The sequence below is a fragment of the Myotis lucifugus genome, unplaced genomic scaffold (genome assembly GCF_000147115.1).
Source record: "Myotis lucifugus unplaced genomic scaffold, Myoluc2.0 scaffold_132, whole genome shotgun sequence".
NCBI classification, from domain to species: Eukaryota; Metazoa; Chordata; class Mammalia; order Chiroptera; family Vespertilionidae; genus Myotis; species Myotis lucifugus.
This window is the reverse complement of record NW_005871180.1, coordinates 2,811,412-2,835,436: the sequence shown is the minus strand read 5'-3', so window position 1 is coordinate 2,835,436 and position 24,025 is coordinate 2,811,412. Positions and strand designations below refer to the sequence as shown.

At 42.6% G+C, this 24,025-nt stretch overlaps 1 protein-coding gene across 4 annotated transcripts in view; it reads right to left on the bottom strand.

The window, feature by feature from the left end:
• The window catches only part of LOC102423699 (LIM zinc-binding domain-containing Nebulette-like), a 248,262-nt gene extending 224,504 nt beyond the window's left edge, over window positions 1-23,758 (bottom strand). For all 4 annotated transcript variants that reach the window (XM_023758573.1, XM_023758572.1, XM_023758574.1 and 1 more), the window contains exons 1-2: window positions 23,667-23,758; window positions 22,343-22,437 (exon numbers count right to left, since the gene is read on the bottom strand). In XM_023758573.1, the coding sequence (XP_023614341.1) occupies window positions 22,343-22,398 (56 nt within the window). In that variant the 5' untranslated portion in view covers window positions 22,399-22,437; window positions 23,667-23,758. The remainder of the gene's footprint in view (window positions 1-22,342; window positions 22,438-23,666) is intronic.
• Window positions 23,759-24,025: the final 267 nt, after the last annotated feature.

Below are 24,025 nucleotides of genomic sequence, written 5' to 3'. Positions count from 1 at the left end.
AGTAGCTGAGGCTCCTGATGTGTTTTCAAGTCAGAAGGAAAAATCATGGGAAGCTTTCCCTCAATTTTTTTAAGAGTATTTCTTTAGCACCTGTTAATAAAATCTGTGATAAAAGTGGAAATGGAATTCATTTTAGGATTACATGCTACACTCATCTTTCCCGAAGCAAAGCCCCAAACCCACACACTCATCAGTGAGCACATGACCTCCTCCTGCCTCCTGACAAGACCTCACCATCCGCTCACTATCCCCTCCTCGGAAGCTGGGCATCTTCTGCTCTGCTCGTACCATCTCAGAAGAAGGGATTCTCCTTGGCAGAGTAAATCCCTCCCATACCCTGGATCTTTCTGGTATTTTCCTCTAACCGTGCTTCTGTTCCAGTCTCTTTTCTTCCTTTTTTTGAAAAAGAAATATCAAAAGAGGAGTCTCCGCTCACTGGCTTTCCTTTCTCACATCCCACTCAATCCTCAACCCACAGCCATCTGACTTTCCCTCATGATTTCCTCTTCTAGTCACCATTTCTGTTGATTCTAGAAAGACTTGATAAAGAGTAGTATAATTTTCAGAAATCTACTTTTCTGATACATTTGTAGTTGCAAAAATATTGCTCAATATTAAACCACTGGTTCTACCAACACATTTTTCCAGTGCCCTGCTTCATTTAGCTTTGGTGTGGACTATGACTTTAGCCTCATAACCTACTAACCCCCTAGAGCAGTGATGGCGAACCTATGACACGCGTGTCAGAGGTGACACGGGAACTCATTTTTTTTTGGTTGATTTTTCTTTGTTAAATGGCATTTAAATATATAAAATAAATATCAAAAATATAAATCTTTGTTTTACGATGGTTGCAAATATCAAAAAATTTCTATATGTGACACGGCACCAGAGTTAAGTTGGGGTTTTTCAAAATGCTGACACGCCAAGCTCAAAAGGTTCGCCATCACTGCCCTAGAGTCCAGGGCCTAGACTACTTGAAGACATCCCATGCTGCCAACATTTTCTTCCTAAACACTTCCTAAGCAGATGACCCCCCACTTTTGCTCAAAAACCACCTTGGCACTCCATGGCCCCCAGCAGTCTTCCTTCCCAGTTGTCTCTAACACTTAAGTCCACCGCACCCTAACCCACCTGCCTGGGGAGTCCTTCACATGTACTACAGTCCAAGCCCACATACTATGGTGAGAAGAATTAGCTTCCACTGAAGGAAGAAAGAGAAGATCCACCAAGTGGGCACCTGTCCAGGAGACATTCTATCTGGTTGCCCAGCACATCTCAGGTTGCTTTACCACTCTTGCTCACTCATTCACTTTGGCTGCCTGGCCCCATAGACATTTGAACTTGGGGCTGTGGGTCTAATCTTTGCAGTGGCCTTCCTATAGCCACCCAAACTCAGTTCATTCATGGATTCCTTCACTGGTCAAATACTTATAAAGCACAAGCAGTTATCAACGTGCCAGGCCTTGTATGGAGGCAGTGATGACACAATAATTAAAAATAATGATACGCTAATCTCATGAAGTTCATTATAGAATGGAGAATTATTCAAATATAGTACAAATAAAATAAGTGCTATGTAGAACTATATATGGCTCTGAGTTTACAGCTGAGAGAACTAGCCACACCAGAGAAGGCATTCTTTTGAGAATTGAGAGCTAAGGAAGACAAGGCATCACTAGGCTAAGTTACATGGCGGGGGAGAGGGGGCCGACGTGACAAAGGTCCTCCAGGAAGAGGAACAAGGTCCTGTCTGTCTCAAATTCTTCACCCAGTATAACATCAGGGAGCCTCCCTTCTAGGTGGTGTATCTTCTTTAGCATATCATACTGATTCCAAACTAAACAAGGGCTCCCATTGCAAAATCAGAGCAACCACTGTTTTTGAGAGATTTTGGGTGAAATAATAGGGCCAAGGTTTTAAAACATGTACTTACAAAAACATTCTTCTAGATTCCAATACCCTCGTTTGTTCGCAGCTTGCATCTTTTTTAAACTAACGATTTATGTCTGAGTATTGTAAGCATTCACTTCTCATCAACTCTCTGACAAATTCCACTCAGAACAGCTGCTACCATAAAATTTAATTTGCCACTTCCCAAAAAAGTCACTTCGATGTAAAATAACTTTTCCTTCCTGCTAATATTTTACAACTAATTAAAACTGAAATGATGGACTAAGAGTCCCTTCATTTAGCCCCATCCACAGACTTGTACAACTACAGTATGTGGGGGGGGGAACCCTAAATCATGACTGCTGGGGAACATACACGTGTCTCCAAACATTTGCACTGCCAAGAATCGAAACTGGTAGGGATGCTTGGCAAATATAAAAAATGAGATGTGAAAACTTCAGCACAATTATCTGTGTAAATCAATTTCCATCTTTCAAAAGTTCAAAAGACGAAGTCATTACATACTCCTAATTAAACTTTGTAGTAACCACTGTTTGTACACCTTCTGTACACAAATCACAACCAAAGCCAACACACTGGCAAATCACCTTATGGCATTTATTATTAGCCCACAAAATGAAAACTTTCATCAAATGTTTTCCTAGGTGCCTTAATTGTACAAGAAAATTAATAGGAAGTGGAATCAGGCCAACCTCTGGCTGCAGAACAAGGTTCCGTTGTCAAAACTCATTCACGCCAGGGTGGTACTCTACGCTCAAGAGAGGTGACGGGAATGTTTCTTCAGCCAAGCCAAGGAAAATTAATGACCACCAGTCAGAAATATATGGTCTGTTAGAGCAATGCCCTCAGCCCTGATCTTCACGGAGGGGCAGGAAAGGGAGGACGGAATGAGGGAGAGCGAGGAAAGTAATGAGGTCCTCTGTCAGAAATCCACCAGACTCGGTCATTCTACAGGAATGTCCCAAGTTCCCTGAAGCAATCTAGATCTAAATTATACTAAATACACAAAAGCTCTGTTCTTGCACATAAAGCAACTCACACAATGCATCCACCCTGCTTAAGTCAAAAGTAGTGCCTTGTCACGGATGATGACAGGAGCCCCCTGCGCTGACCCTTTCCTCTGGTCCTGGGGAGACCTATTAGTACACTATTTTCACAACAGCCAGAGCGATCCTGCTAAAAACCTAAGTCACACATCATGTCCCTCCCCTACCAACACACCAGCAGCACCCCTCACTCAGAGTTACTCCAACTTCACAGTCCCTATTATGGTCTACAAGCCCTTCACATGCCCCCACTGCCCCATTCCCACCCTCCTTACCTGTGGAGAGCGGCTACAGCGTTGGGACAGGTTCAAGCCTCGGACTGACGAGAGGGCATGGTCCTCTTGTGGCAAAGCCACATACAAGTCCCAGCTTGGAGGGCAAAGCCCTCCCAGCACAATTATAGTCAAAGGCTATGGTTGTAAGCGTGACCTTATGGTCCGACCCTGTGGCCCTGGGTGGCTGAGGGACAAGGTTTGATAGAGTTCAGGGAAGTGCAACAACAGGAAAGAAGTAGATTTGAAACTCGAAAGAATACTGTAAACATCTTGACCACTCCCTTGTTTTGCTTTGCATGATCTGACTATAAAATAAAGACTCAGCTTACAGGCTGTGTCACTGTTTCCTCATCCAGGTGCAGTGACCCACCTGGTCCCAACTGTATTCTCTTGTCTGTTGTCTTTAATCCTTCACCGCCCCTCCTTCACCAATGGCCGTGCTGGACACGGTTCACTTACCCACCCACCCACCGCCCATTTGCTGGCTCCTCTGCAGCTAATCTGCCACTCCCCACTTCCTGCACTCCCTGCAGGCTCCCTCACTGGCCCTAGGTCTCCACATGGCTCATACCCTGACCTCCCCGAGATGTTACTTAAATGTCAAGACCAGATTTACTTGACCAACTTATTCTAAATTTCAAGCTGCCTTCCAATACCTCTGCCCCCGCACCCAACCCACTGACACTCCATCTCGCTTTCCTGCCTGATTTTTCTCTATAGTACTTATCCACTGACACTCCATCTCCCTTGCCTGCTTGATTTTTCTCTATAGTACTTATCACTTTCTTATGTTACTTGCTGTTGTATTGACGGCTTCTTCCCTAAAGAAACTTCCCCATGCTGTTGTATTGACTGCTTCTTCCCTAAAGAAACTTCCCCAAAGTGGAAGTTCCTTGAGGGCAAAGGTTTTCATCTGCTTTGTTCATGTTCAATCAATGTTAATTAAAAGAATGAATTCCACCACTGAATGAATAAATGAGGGAGTGACTGTCTTCCCACCATCAGGAACTGAATGAATAAATGAGGGAGTGACTGTCTTCCCACCATCAGGAAATGGGACAGAGGAGGCAAGCCCTCCTAGGCTTATAGGATTGCAGGCAGAGTCAAGCCCAATTTTCCTTCCAGCCCAGTCGGCTTCAGAGAAGCCTGGGACTAAAAGACAGTACAATCCAGAGTGGACTTTTGTTCATGTTCATGTTCTGTGTTTGGCAATCTCTCCATCCCCAATGCCAAGCTTCTGGTTATGAACTACGTTTCTGGTTCTGACTCCAGTATAATATTTAAAATCCATTCATCTCAAGAATGCTTTGGCACCCAATGACTGCCTACCCACAGCCATTTCCCAATGCCACACAATGTCCAGCGGCCACTCTTCATGTCCCAGGCCACCAGGACAGAGATATTCATTGTTGACAAACATCCAACATTGATCCAAAACAGAAAAAGCCAAAAGAAAAAGAAAAGCATATAATTTCATCCAAACATTTAACTAGCCTGGCCAAGTGTAGATCAGGTAACATACTCGATTCCAGGCACAAACACCACTCTGAATTCATGAACCTCAGAACAGTAATTTAACTTCCTGATTTGGAGAGAATAGAGAGAGAGACGCATCAAGTTCTAGTCCAGGAATCCAATGACCACAAATCTTTTCCTAGTTATTCTGCTAAAGTGAAGAGTGACTTTGGAAAAAATAAACTCTGTATCCATTTCCTTGTTTGCAGCAATATGAATAAAAGAATAACCCAACAAAAAAGCAACACCACCTTATGTACTTAGAACTGAAGTCTTGGTCTCTGTAGTCTCAGCCTCTCTTTTCAGCCTTTTGTGGATTTTCTCTGGCCTGCAATCCCAGATCTCCAATCTACTTGTCCACAGCCTGAATGTTTAGAAACTCACAATATGAAACAGAATATTAAAAAAGCAGCATAATTCTTGACATTTTTCAAAATGCTAAAGAGACAATGGATGTGCATTTTCAATATCATCAAATAAATTTCCACAGCTAAGAGTCTCTTCACCATGAGGGATTTTTTTTAATTTAAGTTTAAAGCTAACAGAAAAGAATTTCCCTCTCAAACTCTCATTCAAAATCTAAATCTCACAGAAAATATAAAATAATTTTTAAATCCATTTCAATTTCAAAATTATATACTAGTACTTTTGAAATCTTGAGTACTGTGTCTATAAAGTTTAACACTTTGGCTTTAAAATTCTCACTCAAAACCCACTGCATTAATAAGGCTCAAAGAAGGCCGCATGTGAAAAGAAGACCGGAACAGCAGGATGGAAAGAAAAAAAGACTGCGCACAGGGCACCTTGGAAAAGTAACGTCAGGTGGGTTTTTAGAAAAGTTAAAAATGCCCATCACACCACAAGGTTGAATTTCTCAAGTCACAAAAACAGAAAGGAGCCCTAGTCGGTTTGGCTCAGTGAACAGAGCATCAGCCTGTGACTAAAGGGTCCTGGGTTTGATTCTGGTCAAGGGCATGTAGCTTGGTTGTAGGCTCCATCCCCTGCCCTAATCAGGGCGTGTGCAGGAGGCAACCAATTGATGTGTCTCTCTCACATCGATGTTTCTCTCTCTCTCCCCCTCCCTTCCACTCTCTCTAAAAATCAATGGAAAAATATCCTCAGGTAAGAATTAACAAAAACAAGAAAAAACAGAAAGGACCAGTAGAAACTACAAGGAAAAAAATTTTTGTTGTTGTTGTTATTAATCCTCACCTGAGGATATTTTTTTCCATTGATTTCTTTTTTTTTTTTTTTTTATATTTTTAGAGAGAGAGAGTGGAAAGGAGGGAGGGAGAAAGGGAGGGAGAGAGAGAGAGATTGACATCTGTTGGTTGCCTCCCACACACGCCCTGACTGGGACAGGAATTAAACCATTGGTGCTGTAACCATTTAGCCACACCAGCCAGAGCACGAGGGGAAAAAAATTATAGAAACATTCAATAATTTGGGGAAGGAGGAATTACAGTTGTGTAATTGGGGAGAAGTAGCTTGGTCCTTTTTTAAAGGCCCAAAGAGCTTTCTGTTTGGCATCTTGTGGTTGAAAGCACCGTGCAAAATGCAGCCATGTATAAATGTACAAAAAGTGACCAAAAAATTAATTCAAGATAAAAACATCAACAGGGTTGGGGAGGCATTGAAAGTTAAAATCTGATTATGAGGATGAAAAAAAGGAGTGTGCTTGGGATTTGTTTTCAAAGTCAGAGGGTGAAATTGGAGGAAGAACACTGTTTTGTTTTGTTTTTCAAAATATACATGAACTCAATGGGTGGATAAGATTTCTATCTAGCAATAAAGTTCACCGGGGAGAATAGGCTAACGAGGGAGCCTGTCTACTAAGCACAAACCAGGACCAACACAAGCCTTATCACAGGATCCACCTGAGCTACGTGCATGTGCTCACTGGTTGTAGGAGCGCAACACTTACACTTAAATGCCAGGGTGACCAAAGTAAGTCTACTCAACTGCCTCCTGAAACACAGATACGATTCTTCATTGCTTAATAAAATAACAAAAGAAGTTTTAAGAAAGTGAAGCCATCTGAGAGAGTTTCATAATAAAATTAATACTTAAATTCTGAAATTGAAATGTAAATCCTAAATTATAGAAATATTATGATTATAAATTTCCATAGCAGAGTCTTTCAGTTGAGCTACAAGTGAGATCACAATCATGAGATGTCCTCTCCCTTTTGAAAATAAAGTGGTAAGAACTGCATCATTTTCTATGAAATTGTAAACCATATTTTGTCTGGCCTTTTCCATTAGAAACTGAAATTCAGGTCCCTATAAATATTCTAATACCATTCTCCTATGAGCAGGAACAATCCATCAGGGGACAATTTCATAATTGTTTCACAAGCTTACATTGCATATAATATCACAAAGTAAAGGTCCTGGGTAGAAGAGAAGAAGGTTATTATACTTTGAGAATAACAGTGGGGTCTTGATAATACATCCATCAAATGAAGAAACAGATACTATGGCCAATGTGTAATTCAAATGTGGATTAAACTAAATGCCTGTTGGAGAGAGAGAGGAGGAACAATTCACCATAAATTTTATTTATGAAAAGCAATAGTATTGAATACCTTTTCCTAAAAATTCACAGTTCACTCTTTATATTTCCCTTCTCTATACCATCAAAAATAAGGCTACTTTTGCTTTGCTTGACTTTTTTTAGTGAACCTGTTATGGGTTGAACTGTGTCCCCCTCAAAAAGATATGTTCAAGTCTTAAATCTCAGTACCTGAGAATGTGACCCTATGTGGAGACAGGATCTTTACAGAGGAAATCAAATTAAAATGAGGTCATTAGGATGGGCCGTAATCCTGTTGACTATTGTCCTTATAAAAAGGGAAAAGTTGGTCCCAAAGAGACACAGAGAGGGAAAATAATGTGAAGAGAATGGGAAAAGATGGCCATCTACAAGCCAAGGGGAGAGGCCTGGAACAGATCCCTCCCTCACAGCCCTCAGAAGAAATCAATCCTGCAGACACCTTGATTTTGGATCTCCAGCCTCCAGAACTGTGAGACAATAAATTTCTGTTGTTTAAGCCACCCAATCTGTGGTACTTTGTATGGCAGAAAGCTATGAGGACTTTTTATTTTGAAGTCCACACAAACCAACTCTGTATTTATCCACAGGAGAATTTTGCCAGAAATTAATGTCAAATTTATAAGGTTGTAATTCTACAATATGTCTCTTTTTCCCTTTCTAAAACATGGAATATTTTCCCATTCCCAAAACTCTCAAAGCTCTCTTTTGCAAATAATTTCTTAAAGAGAATAGGCAAGTAAGAGTATAGCTATGGTATTGACTCTGTGACAACTGTTTACATAGATATCTGATTTATTCCTTACAGCAGGGGTGGGGAACCTTTTTTCTGTCAAGGGCCATTTGGATATTTATAACATCATTTTCGGGCCATACAAAATTATCAACTTAAAAATTAGCCTGTTGTAGGAGGCAGCCGATCAATGATTCTCTCTCATCATTGATGTTTCTATCTCTTTCTCCCTCTCCCTTCCTCTCTGAAATCAATAAAAATATGTATTTTTAAAAATTAGCATGCTATATTTGGTCAAACATTTAATTAACTCACCCTAATGCTTTGGCAGGGCCAGATGAAATGATTTCAAGGGTCTTATACAGGCCCACAGGCTGGACGTTCCCCACCCCTGCCTTATAGTAATCAGAAGAGGTAGTAAGTATTATCATTCTCATCAGCTGAGACCCAGCCCTCTCATGTTATAGATGGGCGAGCTGACACTACAGTACATCACCATTTTACAGATGGAGGGACTGAGGCCCAGCAAGGTGAAGTCACTAACCCAGCTGAGCACCTAAATCCATTCTCTGAACTCTCCCACCACATCTTCTCCCCTTGGTAAGGACCATGACTCCATGATTTCGGGTTCTCAGGTCCCTGAAATGCCATTCATCTGGACCTAGAGATTCAAACTTCTTTTATTTCCATGAAGAATGGCTTGATGTCTTCTTACTATTGGCTCTTTAATGTCTTAATAACGTTCATGGATCTTTTCTAGTTTTAACTATTTTCTTCCTGGTTGAAAAAATGAAAGCTAAATAGGAATTTAATAACTGCTTCTTTTTCCTTTGTCATCTTTTATTATCATAGCATCTCCCCCAAACCACTGTTCTCCTTTTTTCTCATTGCTTTGTCTTTAAAATTTTTCACAAGCCATTGCTCACACTGGCTGTTAGCCTCCCTGACCCTGTTCTTCCTGTCTGAGCATTTTTGAATTCTCAGTTTGCACCTTTTAACTTGTGTTGTACTAACAGGAGCTGGGAGAGCTCCAGCAATGTCCTATGTTGCTTTTTGTTTTTCGGTCTAGTTTTAAGAAGCATTCCCCCTTTTCTCTCAAACTGAAATAATGTGCACATTTTTTATCAGAATTTTATCCAAGTCTTCTATCTCACGGAGGCAGCTTTTCTTTATTCTTTCGTTTGTTGATTCAGTAAATCTTTACTCAAGGCCAACTGTGAGCCTAGGACCATTCTAGTCACCAGGTGTGAAAGGGGAATCAAACTCTTGCCTCACAGTTTCTCATGACCTAAGGCTCCCTGAACACGCATAACCCTTCTCGCTTCTTACACATTCATTTTTATTATTACATTCACTGTGTTAATATTAGTAACAGTATATCGGTTTCAAGTGTACAACTCCATAATACATCATCCATGTATTGCATTGTGTGTTCACCACCCCAAGTCTGGTCTCCGTCCATCACCATATATTGGACCCCCTTTACCCTCTCTGATGTTCCCCCAACCCTCCTTCTCCTCTAGTCATCACCAGACTGTTGTCCGTGTCTATGAATTTGTTTGTTTATTTTGTTTGTTGCTTTCTGTTTTATATCCCACATCACTCTTCTTGGTATTTGAAAATATTTATTCCTCTAGACATCTGTACCTATGTTCACCTTAGTATTATTCACAGTAGGTGAGACATAGAAACAACCTGAGTGTCCTTTGATAGATAGGGGATAAAGAAGATGTGGTACATACACACAACGGACTACTACGCAGGCATAAGAAAAGATGAAAAACTGCCAGTTGCAACAACATGGATGAATCTTGAGAGTATCAGGCTAAACAAAATAAGTCTCATACACTTTTAATAGGCTTTCTTAATGTCTGTTGTGTAAGGAATACACAGAGTAAGGAATTTTCACTCTGATGAACTTCAAGATAACAGCGACCACCTATTGAAAGTCTTTACAACTACTACATCACTACTCAACCCTTCCTTATTTTCCACATGAAGTCCAAAGAAGCTTAGAAACAGTAATACTATACACAAAAGCAAAGCAAAAAATAAAAATCACCTGATACCGTTTTACACTTTCAGCAGCTATCTCGGCAAAGCCTCCCCATACCAAAGCCTCTGTGCCAAAGTGTAAACTTTGAGATTCTTCAATTGTGTTTTCTATCTGCGTGAACCGCTCAGTCTGCCCTGCAGTGGTGCCACTTCTGTTTCTCCTCCATTTCATTCTCACCCAAATGTTCTCCATCATTTTTTCAGCTTCAAGTTTCCTTCTTCCTACACACGGACCCACCTATTAGACATGTTCTCTTTTCTTTTAGCATGGCAAGCCCCTCTACTGCCAGAATTTAGTTCTCAGCCTGTCTCCACCACACACTGGCGATATTTCTGGATCTTACGAACCTTTTTTAGTGTCTAGACCTTGGTGCAGATGCGTGAGATCATGAACATTCCCCTGTTGGTCTCTGCTGAGGATTACTTATTCCCTCCTCCATTCAGGCACTTCTTTTATGTTACCACCTATTTTCTCCTGCTAGGGAATTAATTTTTAAGTCCTGAGAAGCAAACTCTCCTGACCTACCAGAGAAAGTATACACCAGGGAAAGATGCCAGAGTAGGAGGCTTGCTAGCCAATAAAGGACTGCTGTGTCTCACTCAGAATAAGTGTTGTTGCCCTAGGGCCTAGCCGGTCTGGCTCAGTGGATAGAGCATGGGCCTGCAGATTGAAGGGTCACAGAGTTCGATGCCGGTTGCAGGCTGGATGTCTGACTCTGGTCAGGGTGTGTGTGGGAGGCAACCAATCGACACGTCTCGCTCATGTCGATGTTTCTCTCTCCCTGTCTCTCCCACTCCCACTCTCTCTAAAAAATAATGTTCTTTTAAAATCAATCCACACGTGTTTATTCAGTGTGTGTTATATATACCCATCACTGTACAAAGAAAAAAAACAATATGCTTTGCTTTCAACATCTGTCAAACTGCCACTCTGCAGGACACTTCCTGGGCAGCTGCCCGTGTGCACAAATCATAGGTGCTTTCCTAACCAGCTCCTCAGGTGTACATGACACAGGAGACACACAAATAAGCCATTCCTGACTCCTGGCCAATTAAACCTGATGTTATGTAACTACCAATAAAAAAAAAAATTAAATTAAAAAAAAAAAACAGGGGCAAACCCTCTACACAAGAGTTTTCTTCTTCAGCAGCCTCTGAGAAAGAACTGTTCTGATATAGTGTTTCTATTCCGGACAGGAATAACGCTTAATTATCATGTGCCTTAAGCATCTAGAAATTTTAAAATAGAATTCCACTTCATTTTAAGAAAATCAAAGAACTATGTCGATGGCAAAAGAAAAGACCTGGGAGGGGAAGAGGAAGCGGGTGACGGAGGGGGTCGGACAGGAGCAGGGCAGAGGAGAAACGCTCACTCTGCCGAGCTGTTTCTGAAGTCCTGGAAGTCGGGGAGAAAGACAAGGGCACTGAAGAAAGTCAACCAAGAAAATCAAATTCAGGACATAAATAAAACGAACTTATCTCCAGGAAATAAATAAAGCATACTTCTTTCCAGTGAAAAAGAAATATATGGCTATGCTAGTGAATGTGCACATGGCATGATGTCTTAAACATAGGATTTACTCCTAAGACTTTGATAAACATCATTGTAACAAAGTGATTTTTACAAACTGCCTTTGTGGACCCCATTATTCTTGTCATCCTTTATCCAGGGGCATGTCTGTGACCAATAATCTAGCTATAAATGTCAATATTTCATCTAAACAGAGGAAGTAGTAGCTATTGTTCACGAGTATTATCAGTCCCAGGACAGCCAGCACCAGCCAGGATCCCACACGGATCCTCAGGGAAAGACAAGTCTGTTCTTCTCGTTGAGTCTGCTCTCGGATAAGGATGCCTCAGGCTGAGCGGTTCGCTCAGACGGCCAACGGAGCTCACTGTACCCCCACAAAGCTGGCTGGGCAACGTGCTCCGTCCAGGGGACATTTACTGAACACACAGCCGGTGCTGGAGGATACAAAGGCAATAGGGACCATTTCTACCCTCAAGAATACAATTTGTTAATAGGAAAGACTTGCTTATTTATAAAAATCAAATCTACAGAGTTATATCCAGGGTCCTTCCACAAATAGGTCCTCCTACCCACCTCTTATGTGCAGGCAGCAAACTGTTCAAATGCCATGCCCAACTTCTATTGATTGACCAACTAGGTCTGGTAGATTTTAGATCATCATTTTTGTCATAAGGAGATACGAAGACTCATGTGTCAACAGTTCAAACTGTACACATGATGACGACAGTGAGAAACACACCTGTTGTATAATAATGAATTTGACTAGCATTTGTCCCTGGTTCCTGGAACATGCTCTAAATAGTTGGAATTTCCCAAGTAATTGGAAATACCTTTGTCATTCATGAGCCCCTTGGCCTCTACTTGAGTAATGCTAACAAGATGGCTCAGGATGGGGCTGGCCATTCCACAAATCATGTGAGTAGAGGGTTGGGGCTTTGGGTGATATCCATGGACCTTTTGCAGGGAGGGAATGGGGGGGGGTGAAGGGCTGGAGATTGAATACACATGGCTAATGAGTCATCATGCCTGTGTAATGAAACCCCAATAAAAACTCTGGACACGAAATCTCAGTAGAGATTCTACATCAATGTGTAGAGAGACACATCCTGCCTGATTCCATGGGGCCAGGGTAGGGAAACACTATGTCCAGGCCCTTCCCAGACCATGCCTTATGTGTCTCCTCACTTGAGTGGCCCTGATTTGTATCCTTTATAGTAAGACAATAATCTTAAGTATAGTACTTCCCTAAGTTCTGTGAGTTATTCTAGCTAATTTATCAAGTCTGAATGGGTAGTGGAAACCCCACATTTGTAACCAGTTGGTCAGAAGTGTGGTTGGTCTGGGGACGCCTGAATTTGTGTCTGGCATCTAAAGTGAGGGCTGTCTTGATAGGATTACACCCTTAATTTGTGGAGTTGACGCTAATTCCAGGTGGCCAGTGTTGGAATTGCATTGGCAACCCCCATTCTCAATTCCTTAAACCCATGACAGAAATAATCCATTTAAGAAGCAAAGCTCTTGCAGCTGACTGGACCTCCCCACCCCCACCCCACCTCCAACCCCAGGCAAAGAGCTACCACTGTCCAGTCTCAGCAAGAAACTGCCTCAACGGTAGGTGCAGCCCAAGGTGGGCTTTTTGATAAGTGATGTCACTGAGGTGTAAAAACCATAATGAGAGCGCAGGAAGAGAGAGTGCAGTAATGCGAGATTCAGCATAGCTTCACTAAGGCTGTCAAAGCTGTTCCTTAAAGGTAAATGTAACTTTAAAAGTGGGAAGGGCAGGAGGCAGAAGAGCGTTGTGAATAAAGGGTCAAATTACTGTGTCAAGTTTAACAAGAACAAGAATTATATCTCATGTTTATTAACTCCTTCCTATGTGCCTGAAACTCTGCTAAACTTACCTGAATGAATTCTTAATCTGATGAAGTCGTCTATTATTATTATGCCCATTTTATAGGTGAAGATTATAAGACTTGGGTTAAAAAGCCTGATGAAGGATCAGAGCCAGCAGTCCAGTGGCTGAAGAGGAGAGGCACAGACAGGAGTGAGAGAGGAAGGCAGATTGTGAAAGGCCTTAGGTTCTGTCAGAAACCTAATTTTTTGTAGGCCCTGGGAACCATCAGAGGTATTTGTTCAAGAGAGTAATGTGACCAGAACCGTGATTTCGAAAGATAACTGTGGTGGCAGGAAAAGCATTCAAAAAGAGAAGACTAGAATAGGAAGACCAGTCAGATCACTAGCCAAATATGATAAGAGAGCCTGAACAAGGGCAAGGACAGAGGAAATGAATACGTGGGGATGGGGATATAGGGGAGGGAGATGTAGAAGATGACAGAGATGCATGAGGCCCGGAGCTGGGGTGGATGATGGAAAGAGTAGCCAGGAGAGGATGGCACAGACATCCAAACACCATCAATATACAGCTGAGTCTGCTATACCTTTCTGTGCTGGTGTATGCATTCACTGCACTGTTCTTGATGCTCCTGCCTGAATTTGGTGGTGTTCACACTCTTGACCAATTAACAGATAATGAAGTAACATTTAAAGACCACATTCAGCCCTGGCCGAGGGACTTGAAGCATCAAGCCCATACACCACAAGGTTACAGATTAAAATAAAATAAAGAAGACCAAATCCAATACCAGCAGACAAGCCTCAAACTCCACACCCCAGACCTCTGGCCATCCCATTTCTCCACACTCTCTGTGCTTGACTTGCACCTGCCCTTGATGGGTAATGAGCAGCAGGGAAGCTAATCAAGGATTTTCTGTCTAAGTGGCTTTTAGACTGCTGAGCTCAGGCGCAAGTATGGCAGACCACCAGTCGACTTATCGATCTCATGCTAGTCAAAAACACACACATCCCACTAGTTTTTTTTTTCTAGCTCCTCCTAGAATTCACTGGGAATGGATCAACAGAGAATGTGGGAAAGTAAACAAGAGTTGAACACAAAGGACTCCACTAAGACTAGAGATAAAATTAATACTGGGTTTCCAGTGTTGGAACTAACAATTCTTGCCCTTCAAACCTGGTCCTTCTCACAACTTCCTGTCTGCTGGTTCGGCCTGTGCCCCATATCTGGGTTTGATGGAAGAGGCTGAAGAACAGTTTTATTAATAAGCAGACCTGTAGAATCAATAATAATCCTTTTACTAAGTCCTTTAAATGTTCTGGGTACTCAGCTCATAAATATTAGTCTGGATACCACTTCTCACTCTGCTAAAAGCTTAGGTCTTGTTAGTAACCCTAACTATAGAAGTACAGAGGGAAAAAATTGACTTTCTGTTCCCCTAGAGACGGAGCTGTGAGGGGCCAGGGCTCTGGAGGACAAAGGTGTCAGGTGCGGATGTGTCTGCTTCCCTCTCACTCCTGACATTCCCCAGAACCACCATCCTCTGTAAAGCACTCATCTGAAAACGTTTAAAGAAGACATACCGAAATGCTCTCTTACACAAGCCCCTGACACATAATCAATATCCCTTTAAGCGCCCACATCTATATCTTGTATTAACCTTGCATTTCACTGTGGTGCAGGAGATATTTGCTGTGTTTCATCTCCAAATCTTCTCTAATCTGACATCATTCCATAATAGATACGTCATTACAGAGGGAAACTACGCATTGAAGACACCTTTCCTAAACATTTTCCAATGGGACGGAACTCAGTATGTGATTTGTAAATATGGTCTCCTACTATGATTTCAAAAAATACCAAAATTCATTAGATATCATCAATGATTCAGTAAGGTAACTGAGAATCAAATTATTTTGCATATATAAATATATATACACTAGAACCTTTTTTGTTTTGTTCAAATGAAGTGTCTCCTTCCTCACTTTCAACCATCCAATTTTAACACCAACAAAACTGTCATCATCCTCCCATCCTCCCATCTATGTCAAGAAGCAAAAGGTCTAATTTTTTTCTGGGTGACATGTAACTAAAAAGTTAAGCCAGACATATTATAACTGATACTAACTAAAACTTCTACATACCACAATATTCTTCCATAGTAACTCAGGGTTACTTTTAACAATGTGACATTTTATCCTCTCTTTAAGGGGGAAATATGAGGCAACAACTTTCAATTTACTTTAAAAGAGGGGACTAACATTTGGGTACCTAATAGGTGTCATTTGATGTGCTAAGGCTTACAAATTTTTCCCCATTGAATTTCTATAAAGTTCCTGTTGGGTAGAAATGATTGTCCTACTTTACAGATTATAATTAAACTCAGAAGAAAATAGATGAGAAAATAAGTAATCTTTTCGAGAGATATCATACTTTGAAACTGAGCCTGAAAGCAGGGAGAGGAAATTCCGCCACGTTCACAATGGGTCGGCAAAAGTGAGCCTCTCTTGTCAATGGGGAGACTTTACCCCTGGGTGTGCAGACTCGGCAAAACCCAGCCACCAGACCACTATTCAGGCTCTCAAAACCTACTGTCCAGCCAGCTTCTCCAGGTCACCCCTCTGTCTACCTCCCCACAGGAAACTAGGCTGGCGAGCACTCTGAACTGGGGGACAAGGCGTGACCGCACTCTGAGATGGAGCACAACCTTCACACTCACTGATGCGGCTCATCTCTACTGAACCTAAGTGCCAGGCTCTGGGGATACTGGGGAGGGCAATACAGGGACCCTCAGAGCCACTTTGAGAGAGAAGGGACACAGCCAGATAAACATGTGGTTCCTGCATAGGATGGTGAGAGTTCTGGTGGCTGAGCTGAGTCCTAAAGGATGACTGGCTGTGGAGTAGGGTGAGGTTGGCCCAGACAGTGTGAAAGCAGTGGCTATCTGCACTCATGAACTGACTACACACAGCACTGTACTTACCATCAACCTTCAGTGGGGCGTGAAGAAGATGGAGCCAACTAGTGGTTCTCCAGCTTTTTACACCATGATCCAGTACATACTTACACATACGACTAAAAGAAAAAACGTTTGCCAAAACAAGGCTCTCTTCACTGCTCAAATGTACCCTGATATTCTCTATATACCTTTCTATCTACCTATATCTCCCTCCCTCCCTCTCTCTCTTTTCCTCTCCTCTCTCCTTCTCGCCCTCTCTTTCGGTTCTGGAAACAACCCTCTAATCATGGGTGACAACCCACAGCTTAAAAACATTGGCATTAACCTTTTAGTACAGTGGTTCTCAACCTGTGGGTCGCCAACCTGTGGGTCACGACCCCTTTGGGGGTCGAACGACCCTTTCACAGGGGTCGCCTAAGACCATCGGAAAACACATATATAAGTACATATTGTTTTTGTGATTAATCACTATGCTTTAATTATGTTCAATTTGTAACAATGAAAATACATCCTGCATATCAGATATTTACATTACGATTCATAACAGTAGCAAAATTACAGTTATGAAGTAGCAACGAAAATAATTTTATGGTTGGGGGTCACCACAACATGAGGAACTGTATTAACAGGTCTCGGAATTAGGAAGGTTGAGAACCACTGTTTTAGTAGGTGTGACTATCATTTCTCTGATATACTTCCTCTCCTCCCTTCCACCCTCTTTTCCCTTGAAAAAGTGCCACTGAGGAAACGAGGGCACGGCTGTGTACTGAGAAGGTCTGCTGTGCGCCAGAAACTGGCCTGGAACCTTGCTTGACTCATGCTGTCCTATCAGTCCCCACACAGCCTTGTGGGTAAGCATTACAATTCCCATTTTACAAATGAAGCTTAGCAATCTGGAGATTTGCTCAGTAAGACATGAAGAAGCCAGTATTTAAATCCAGTTCTGTGTTTCTTCAAAACTCCAACTGCACTGTAGGGCCTTTCATGAGAAGTTCTTAAGTAATTAAAGCTAACATAATAGCAAGAATTTCATAAGTCCCCTTGAGATAACTCAAATCCTTGGAGTGTTATAAAACCAGGCTTGGGAGGCCTAAACAGAGACAAGGGAAATATGTGGTGGAAAATTCTCAGGCTTAAATTTAATTTCCTTCGTAACCCTTAGCAAAGGCACTAACAAGGAGTGACCAGCAGAGAAAAGGTAAGTGAGAGCTAGTGGAGCGCTGGCCTAAGCACCCTCAAGACAGGCTGGCTGAACTGCACTGACCGTTCTGGGCGGCTCCTAGTGAGAGCATCTAGCTCAGCATCTTCCAAGCTGTCAATAGTCAATAAATATTCACCAGATGAAACACTAACACAGGCAGAGTGAAAGTAAACACGAAGCACAGCTCCCACTGTTTTATTTGTAAAGCCTTCCATAATTAGAGTAAGTCCAACTACTTGGTTGAGAGGGAATCTTACTTGGAAGGATGACTAAACATATTTAGCACAGATATTTGTGTTCTTTCAGCCCCATAAGTAAAGATACACTTACAAAATACAAGGTATATCAAAGAGGGCACGTCAGGACAAAATTTCAGCCCCAAAAACTTTCCACAAAAGCGATGACTTGGGGAAATTATTGGCAAGGTCCTACTAAATAAGTGCCATCATTAACTGGTCCCACCCATGACCTAAAATAAGGGGACCTTTGGTGACAGTACATTAACTGGCCAGTCATTGGCACTGTTACCTCTAAGTGGTAATATTTCTCAGAAAATTTTAAGGACTGATGTGTTTTTCACAAACACACAATAAATGTAATTTTGACTTTTACACATGAGAAATTAAATAATTTATTTTACAAATGGCCTTGGAGTTTACATTCACTGTGTGGCTTGTTGGGTAGCAAAACTTTCATAGTTTAACTTGGCATATAAGTTCACATACAAATGTGAGCAATGTGTTTTGTCTAATCATCTGGTGTTATTTTCTCAGCACCTCAGCAATAAAAATATTGCCGAGTCTTCTTTTCTTTGCAAGTACCATGATGAAAAAAATCCTGAGTATGCTAAAGAATCCATTGCCTGCTCATGAAACATAAAGACTTATGAAAACATGGCACGTACTCAAGGAGCCTAGTTTGTTTTAAATATTTTAATAGTGTGCACTGCTGCACTGGGAACTAAATGTGCATTATGCCCAACATTACATCCAGTGTGTACTATGCTTTGATCATTCTATCAAAAGATCAAAATTTAAATATTATGTAAATTATATTTTATACATGTTCTCCTTTGCAGAAATCAAACGGCAAACTTGTTTCTTCTCTAAACACATGAGAATATAAATAAGCAACAAATTTAAACTGAAGAAAATACTCACTACTTCACTCCATTTTTTAAATGCCCTCAGGTATCAATTAAAATAAAAAGCCTTTGTGTTTTCTTAACATAATCTTAAATGTCTATGCTTATGCTTTTAAATTTTTAAGCGTAGTCTTAATATTTATTTCAAAGGTTCTTTAGCTAAATATATATGCTATTTTCATAAGAAATGCTATGTAAATCCTCTTTCTGAAAACTCTGAGAGGTTATATAAATCAATGGAAATGAGGGCAGAAATTAGAGAATATTCAATATTCAATCATCAAGAAAAGTTGTCATTTTCATAACAACTAAATGTAAAGTATGAACCTTGATTGGATTCTGGTTGTTAAGAAAAAACAACTATAAAAGACATTCTTAGGACAATGGGGAAAATGTGAACATAAACAGAATATTAGATATTATGAAATTTTTGTTAATTTTCTGAGGTGTGATAATGGTTCTGTGCTTCTTTAAGAAAATATCCTTATTCTTAGTGCATGCATTATGAATTTTTAGGACTGACATATCTGGATGACCGAAACTCACTGATGCATGAAACTGACAAATGAACCAACAATTTTTCAAAGTACTAAAAATAATAATAAATAAATAAAAAGTACTTGTACATACATATAGATATGTATAGGAAACAAATATGGCAAAATGTTAATAATAGTTGAATCTCAGTGGAGAGTATACAGATGTTCATTGTACCATTCTTCCAACCATTTTGTGTACATGAAAATTTTCACACTATAACGTTTTAGGGGAAAGAGAATAGTCATTTTCACTTATTGTATATTGAGGCCTGAACCAAACTAGGTACAGATAAAACACTGCTTTACATGGCCATAGAATGTTTCATTTTCAGTAGCAGTATGCTTCAGAGAATCAATTTTCCACCACTAACCCAGAGAAATCACGGCAGCCCTTCTGGCCAAGACCATAGGGAACAGCTGATTGACACACACCACCTGAATTAGAGCGAGGCATCAGGGTCCCCACAGGGGAAGCCGCTCTGACCAGCAAGTTTGCATGGCAATCTGTGCGCTTGGAAAAATGAAGGGGTGAGAACAGGGGCCTTGTAGCCAGGGACCTTCACAACAGACAGAACCTACAACTTAGGCTCCGTTCTTTGGAGATAACATATGACATGAAGTTAAAGCTAAATTAAACTAATAAACCATCAACTCTACTTATCCAGCCACTAAGGATGAATTATTTAATAAAGTAGACTACCAGGTTCAATAGTAAGCAAAAAAATCTGAGATGCTACCCAAAAATTAAAACGAAACCAAATAACAAAGTTCTGGAATTATATGACAATTTTTAGAGAGAAAATGTGTAAGCATTTGATTTACAGATAACTGAAGTATTAAAAATGAAACAGTCCTCTGAAACAACATACCTAGATGTTTCCTATCTACAAAAAGAGGTCTCTTTTTGTTTGGAGTCCAAAATCTCAAAGGTTCTGGGCACTAGTTCACTATGAAGTCTGAGTGCAAACCAGCCATCCATGACTTGCTGCAGAATCTGATACTCTTTTTCATTGGACCTAACTGAAACTAAGCAATAAGCACTAAATCTTCAAGAGGCCCAATGCAATCAAATGCTCTACCTCAGTTGTACCTCTTTTTTATGTCCTTTTATTTGTAACTTTTCTTTTTCTCATTCAATGTAATATTTACATTATATATTTGTTGTTCTCCCCTTCTTTTCATTCTCTTCTGTCTTTCCTCTTCCCCTCCCATTCCTCCAGGTTTAACTCCAGGCTGTGGAGCTATAAAGAGTCCTGGCATGGCCCATAAAGCCTGATCGAATCAGGCCGGGAGCTAGAATATATCTAGGAAGAATGGTTCACTTTCCTTTAACCAAAGAACCATTATCCTGTTTATGGTTCGAGGGGGCCCTTTCCCTTCTAGTTACTGCTGCCTGCCTTTGATCTTTAACCAATCATTTATACTTCTCTTTAAGAGAAGCAGGAGACCATGACACTGAAATCTCATTTTGCTTCACATTATCCTAGCAAGAGGTATGGTAGAGTAGGGTTGTAAACATCAGTAAGTTTGGGTAATATCTGTGGACTTCCCTTATGCAAGAGAGGCCTAAATTCTGTTCAATCTCCCCATTTTCTGATGTTTTCAAAGTTTCTGATCTATATGTAAGCACTAAGCTAGGACTGGAGGGAAACACAAAGAGAGTTTTTCTAAGTTCCTCGCCAGAGATATATGAATACATTGCATTTGTTTAACAAAAATTTACTGTCTATGATAACATTGCCATGAGTGAAGCATGAATTAACCACAGGCCTCCATCTCCAGGAGACCTGAATGAACCTGCTTCAAAACTATAGGGAGAATTCATCTCTGATGACAAAATTCTAGCCAAAAGCCTAGGTGGCTCCCCTGCCTCCTCCAGGCCCACAGGCCTCACATGGACCTGGGAAGAAGGTTCAACAATCAGAGCCAAGGGCCCACACTTGAAAATAGTCTGGGTGGGAAGATGCTCACAGGAGTGGAGAAATACATGCCTGAGGAGGGGGTAGGGTAGCCCTTTGGAAGCACTGGCCAATGTTTAACCCTTTGCAGCCTCTAGAAGTGATCTGAGCCACTTCCTTAGGCTTATCCTCTGCAAGCTTTTCCATTTCTTTGTCAACTAGGGATAATAATAGTCATAGGGTCTGTAAAGAGTAAATGAGTCAGGATGCATAAAGAGCTTAGAAGAAGGCCTAGCACATGATAAGCGCTGTATAAATGCTAGCTAATTGCTATTATTATAGGCTAGAAGCATACCTACAGAAAAGCCTGCAGAAAGAGCTTGCCTTCTATAATCCCCACCAACAGACCTACTACTAACCAGCAGGAAATACCCACGTCTCAATTCTTTGGTTCCCTGTTTAAGCGCCAGGATCTATGGCAGGGGTCCTTAAACTACGGCCCGCGGGCCACATGCAAATACAAATATTGTATTTGTTCCCGTTTTGTTTTTTTACTTCAAAATAAGATATGTGCAGTGTGCATAGGAATTTGTTCATAGTTTTTTTTTAAACTATAGTCCGGCCCTCCAACGGTCTGAGGGACAGTGAACTGGCCCCCTGTTTAAAAAGTTTGAGGACCCCTGATGTATGGAGTGGTCTCAGCTAAGACCAAGTGAGTTAGACTTCCTTCTGTAGCAGCTAGGTTCAGATATAAAATTGCAGTATGGCAACGTCATATGGTTAAAAATGAAAATTGAAGCGATTAAAATGGAAATCTATCTGACATGCACTTCAGAGCCCACACATTTGCAGTAAGTTCTGCAGCTTCTAACAAATGTCCCCAACGCTGCAGCACCATGACCCTCCAAAACTAACCTGGTTGAAGACACAAATTACCCTGCACGTTAGAAAGACAAATGCAATGACCTTCAACCGAGAACATGGCCCCAGAGTATGTGGCATAAACAGGTAATTGGCTGCTGCCACACCTGGGTGGCACAGTGAGTCCATTCTTCAGAACAGGCAGGTCCACTCACTTCTATGGGCTGAAGCTGTGCCACACCTGGCATGACTTCGACAATACTTACGCGTTACAATAGGGCTTCTTTTCATAGCCTTTGTAGTTGTTCATGTTGAGAGCCATCTTGCAGACTTCACAATGAAAACATCCTTTATGCCAATACTGAAAAAAAGAATTTTTTTTTTTAAATTTAGTACAATGCCAGTTCTTCCCAGGATGGGTACAGAAAGGAGATTTTTTTAGTGCATCAGAGTCCCCACCTGTATTTGAAAATACTACAACAAAATGATGGTGGGTAACAGTGGACGTGTTTGCCTACTGTCAGTTAAGTAAAATAAAGCAGCAACTATGAAAACTGCCTTTTAAATGAACCCCCACCACAATGCACAGAGAAGGAAGAGCTGCCACAGCTCTGTCCACGCTGCACTTCTACGGGCAGGCAGAATGGAATTCTGAGCTTGGTTAATGGAGGAATGAAGCCTGTGAAGTGGCTTCAAAAGGAAAACCACTCCAGTTCAAAGTGCCCACACCCGTGTCTGTAGGATCTCATCAACAATCGGTCCACAGGACGTCGGGTACCCCACGGAGCCAGGAAGCGGGCTACGCAAGGACCCTTCGCCCCCGCATCCCTGTCCAGTTTCCACTCTATTGCGGGAAAGGCGGACTCTGTCCGAAATGACTGTCAGGATGGCTGCGTGCTCTTAGGAGGCATTTTTGACACCACACGCAGACTTCACAGGCACCGCCTCCGGCTGGTTTCAATCGCCAGGCACTCAGGCTGTAGCGGCGGGGTCTGCCTCCCAGGCTGTTCAACCTCATCCGCGCCCGGGGAGGCCTGGGGCAGGGCTGCGGGGCCCGGCTAAAGCCACTTCCTCTGGAATTCCCCTGCCGGGTGGACGAGCCCCCCGGAGCCCGGCCCGCCGCACGCAGCTGGGGTTCTCCGGGGGATCATTCTAAGCACTGCGGCAGCGGCCGCCCCTGACTTATTAATTACTATTCGCCTCTCCACCTCGTCGCCGGCACGGGAGGCACCGGGCGGGGGAGAAGGCAGGGTGCGGGGCAGTGAGGAGCGGGAGTGGAGGTGGGAGGGGGCGCGGCTCGCCGATCGGCCCCCGGTGCCCGGCTAGGCGCCCGGGCCCGGGCTTGCTCCGCGGTGCGCGCTCCGCCGCAGCTCTGCCGAGGCCGGAGCAGCCCCGCACCCTCGCCGCCCGCATCCCGACAAAAGCCTCTCCGGCTCCAACACCGTCAGGAAGCGTGCTCTCCCGCGGGCGTCTTCCTTCGCGTCCCGCGCACGGAGCCAAGACCCCCACAAACACCCAGGCCACTGGTCTCTTCCCGTCCAGGATGCCAAAACTTCTCGGAGCAGGTGCAGCCCGGCGCCCTCCGCTCACCTTATCCAGGCAGTTGACTTTCTCGGGGGATACACCACTTTCCCGCAGCGGGCGCACTGAGGTTCATCGTCGCGGGTCCTCGGGGCTGCTGCTGAACGGAGCCGGCTGGGGGCTCCAAGGAGCCGTTGTGACATCCCCCGTGCGCCCCGCACCGCCTCGGGGCCGGCGGAAAGACCCTGAGCGCCGGGTCTGGAGTTGCCCCAGCTGCCTGCCATCCGGCCGCGCCCGGGAAGCGGCGTGGCCAGTGGGTACCCCGCGGGCCCGGGACCTGAGGAAAACGCGTTCTCGGGTCCGCTCGATCGGCTTCGGGGGGAGCGTTCCTTTTGATCCCTGCGCCCAGGACCTGGATTTCAAAATCG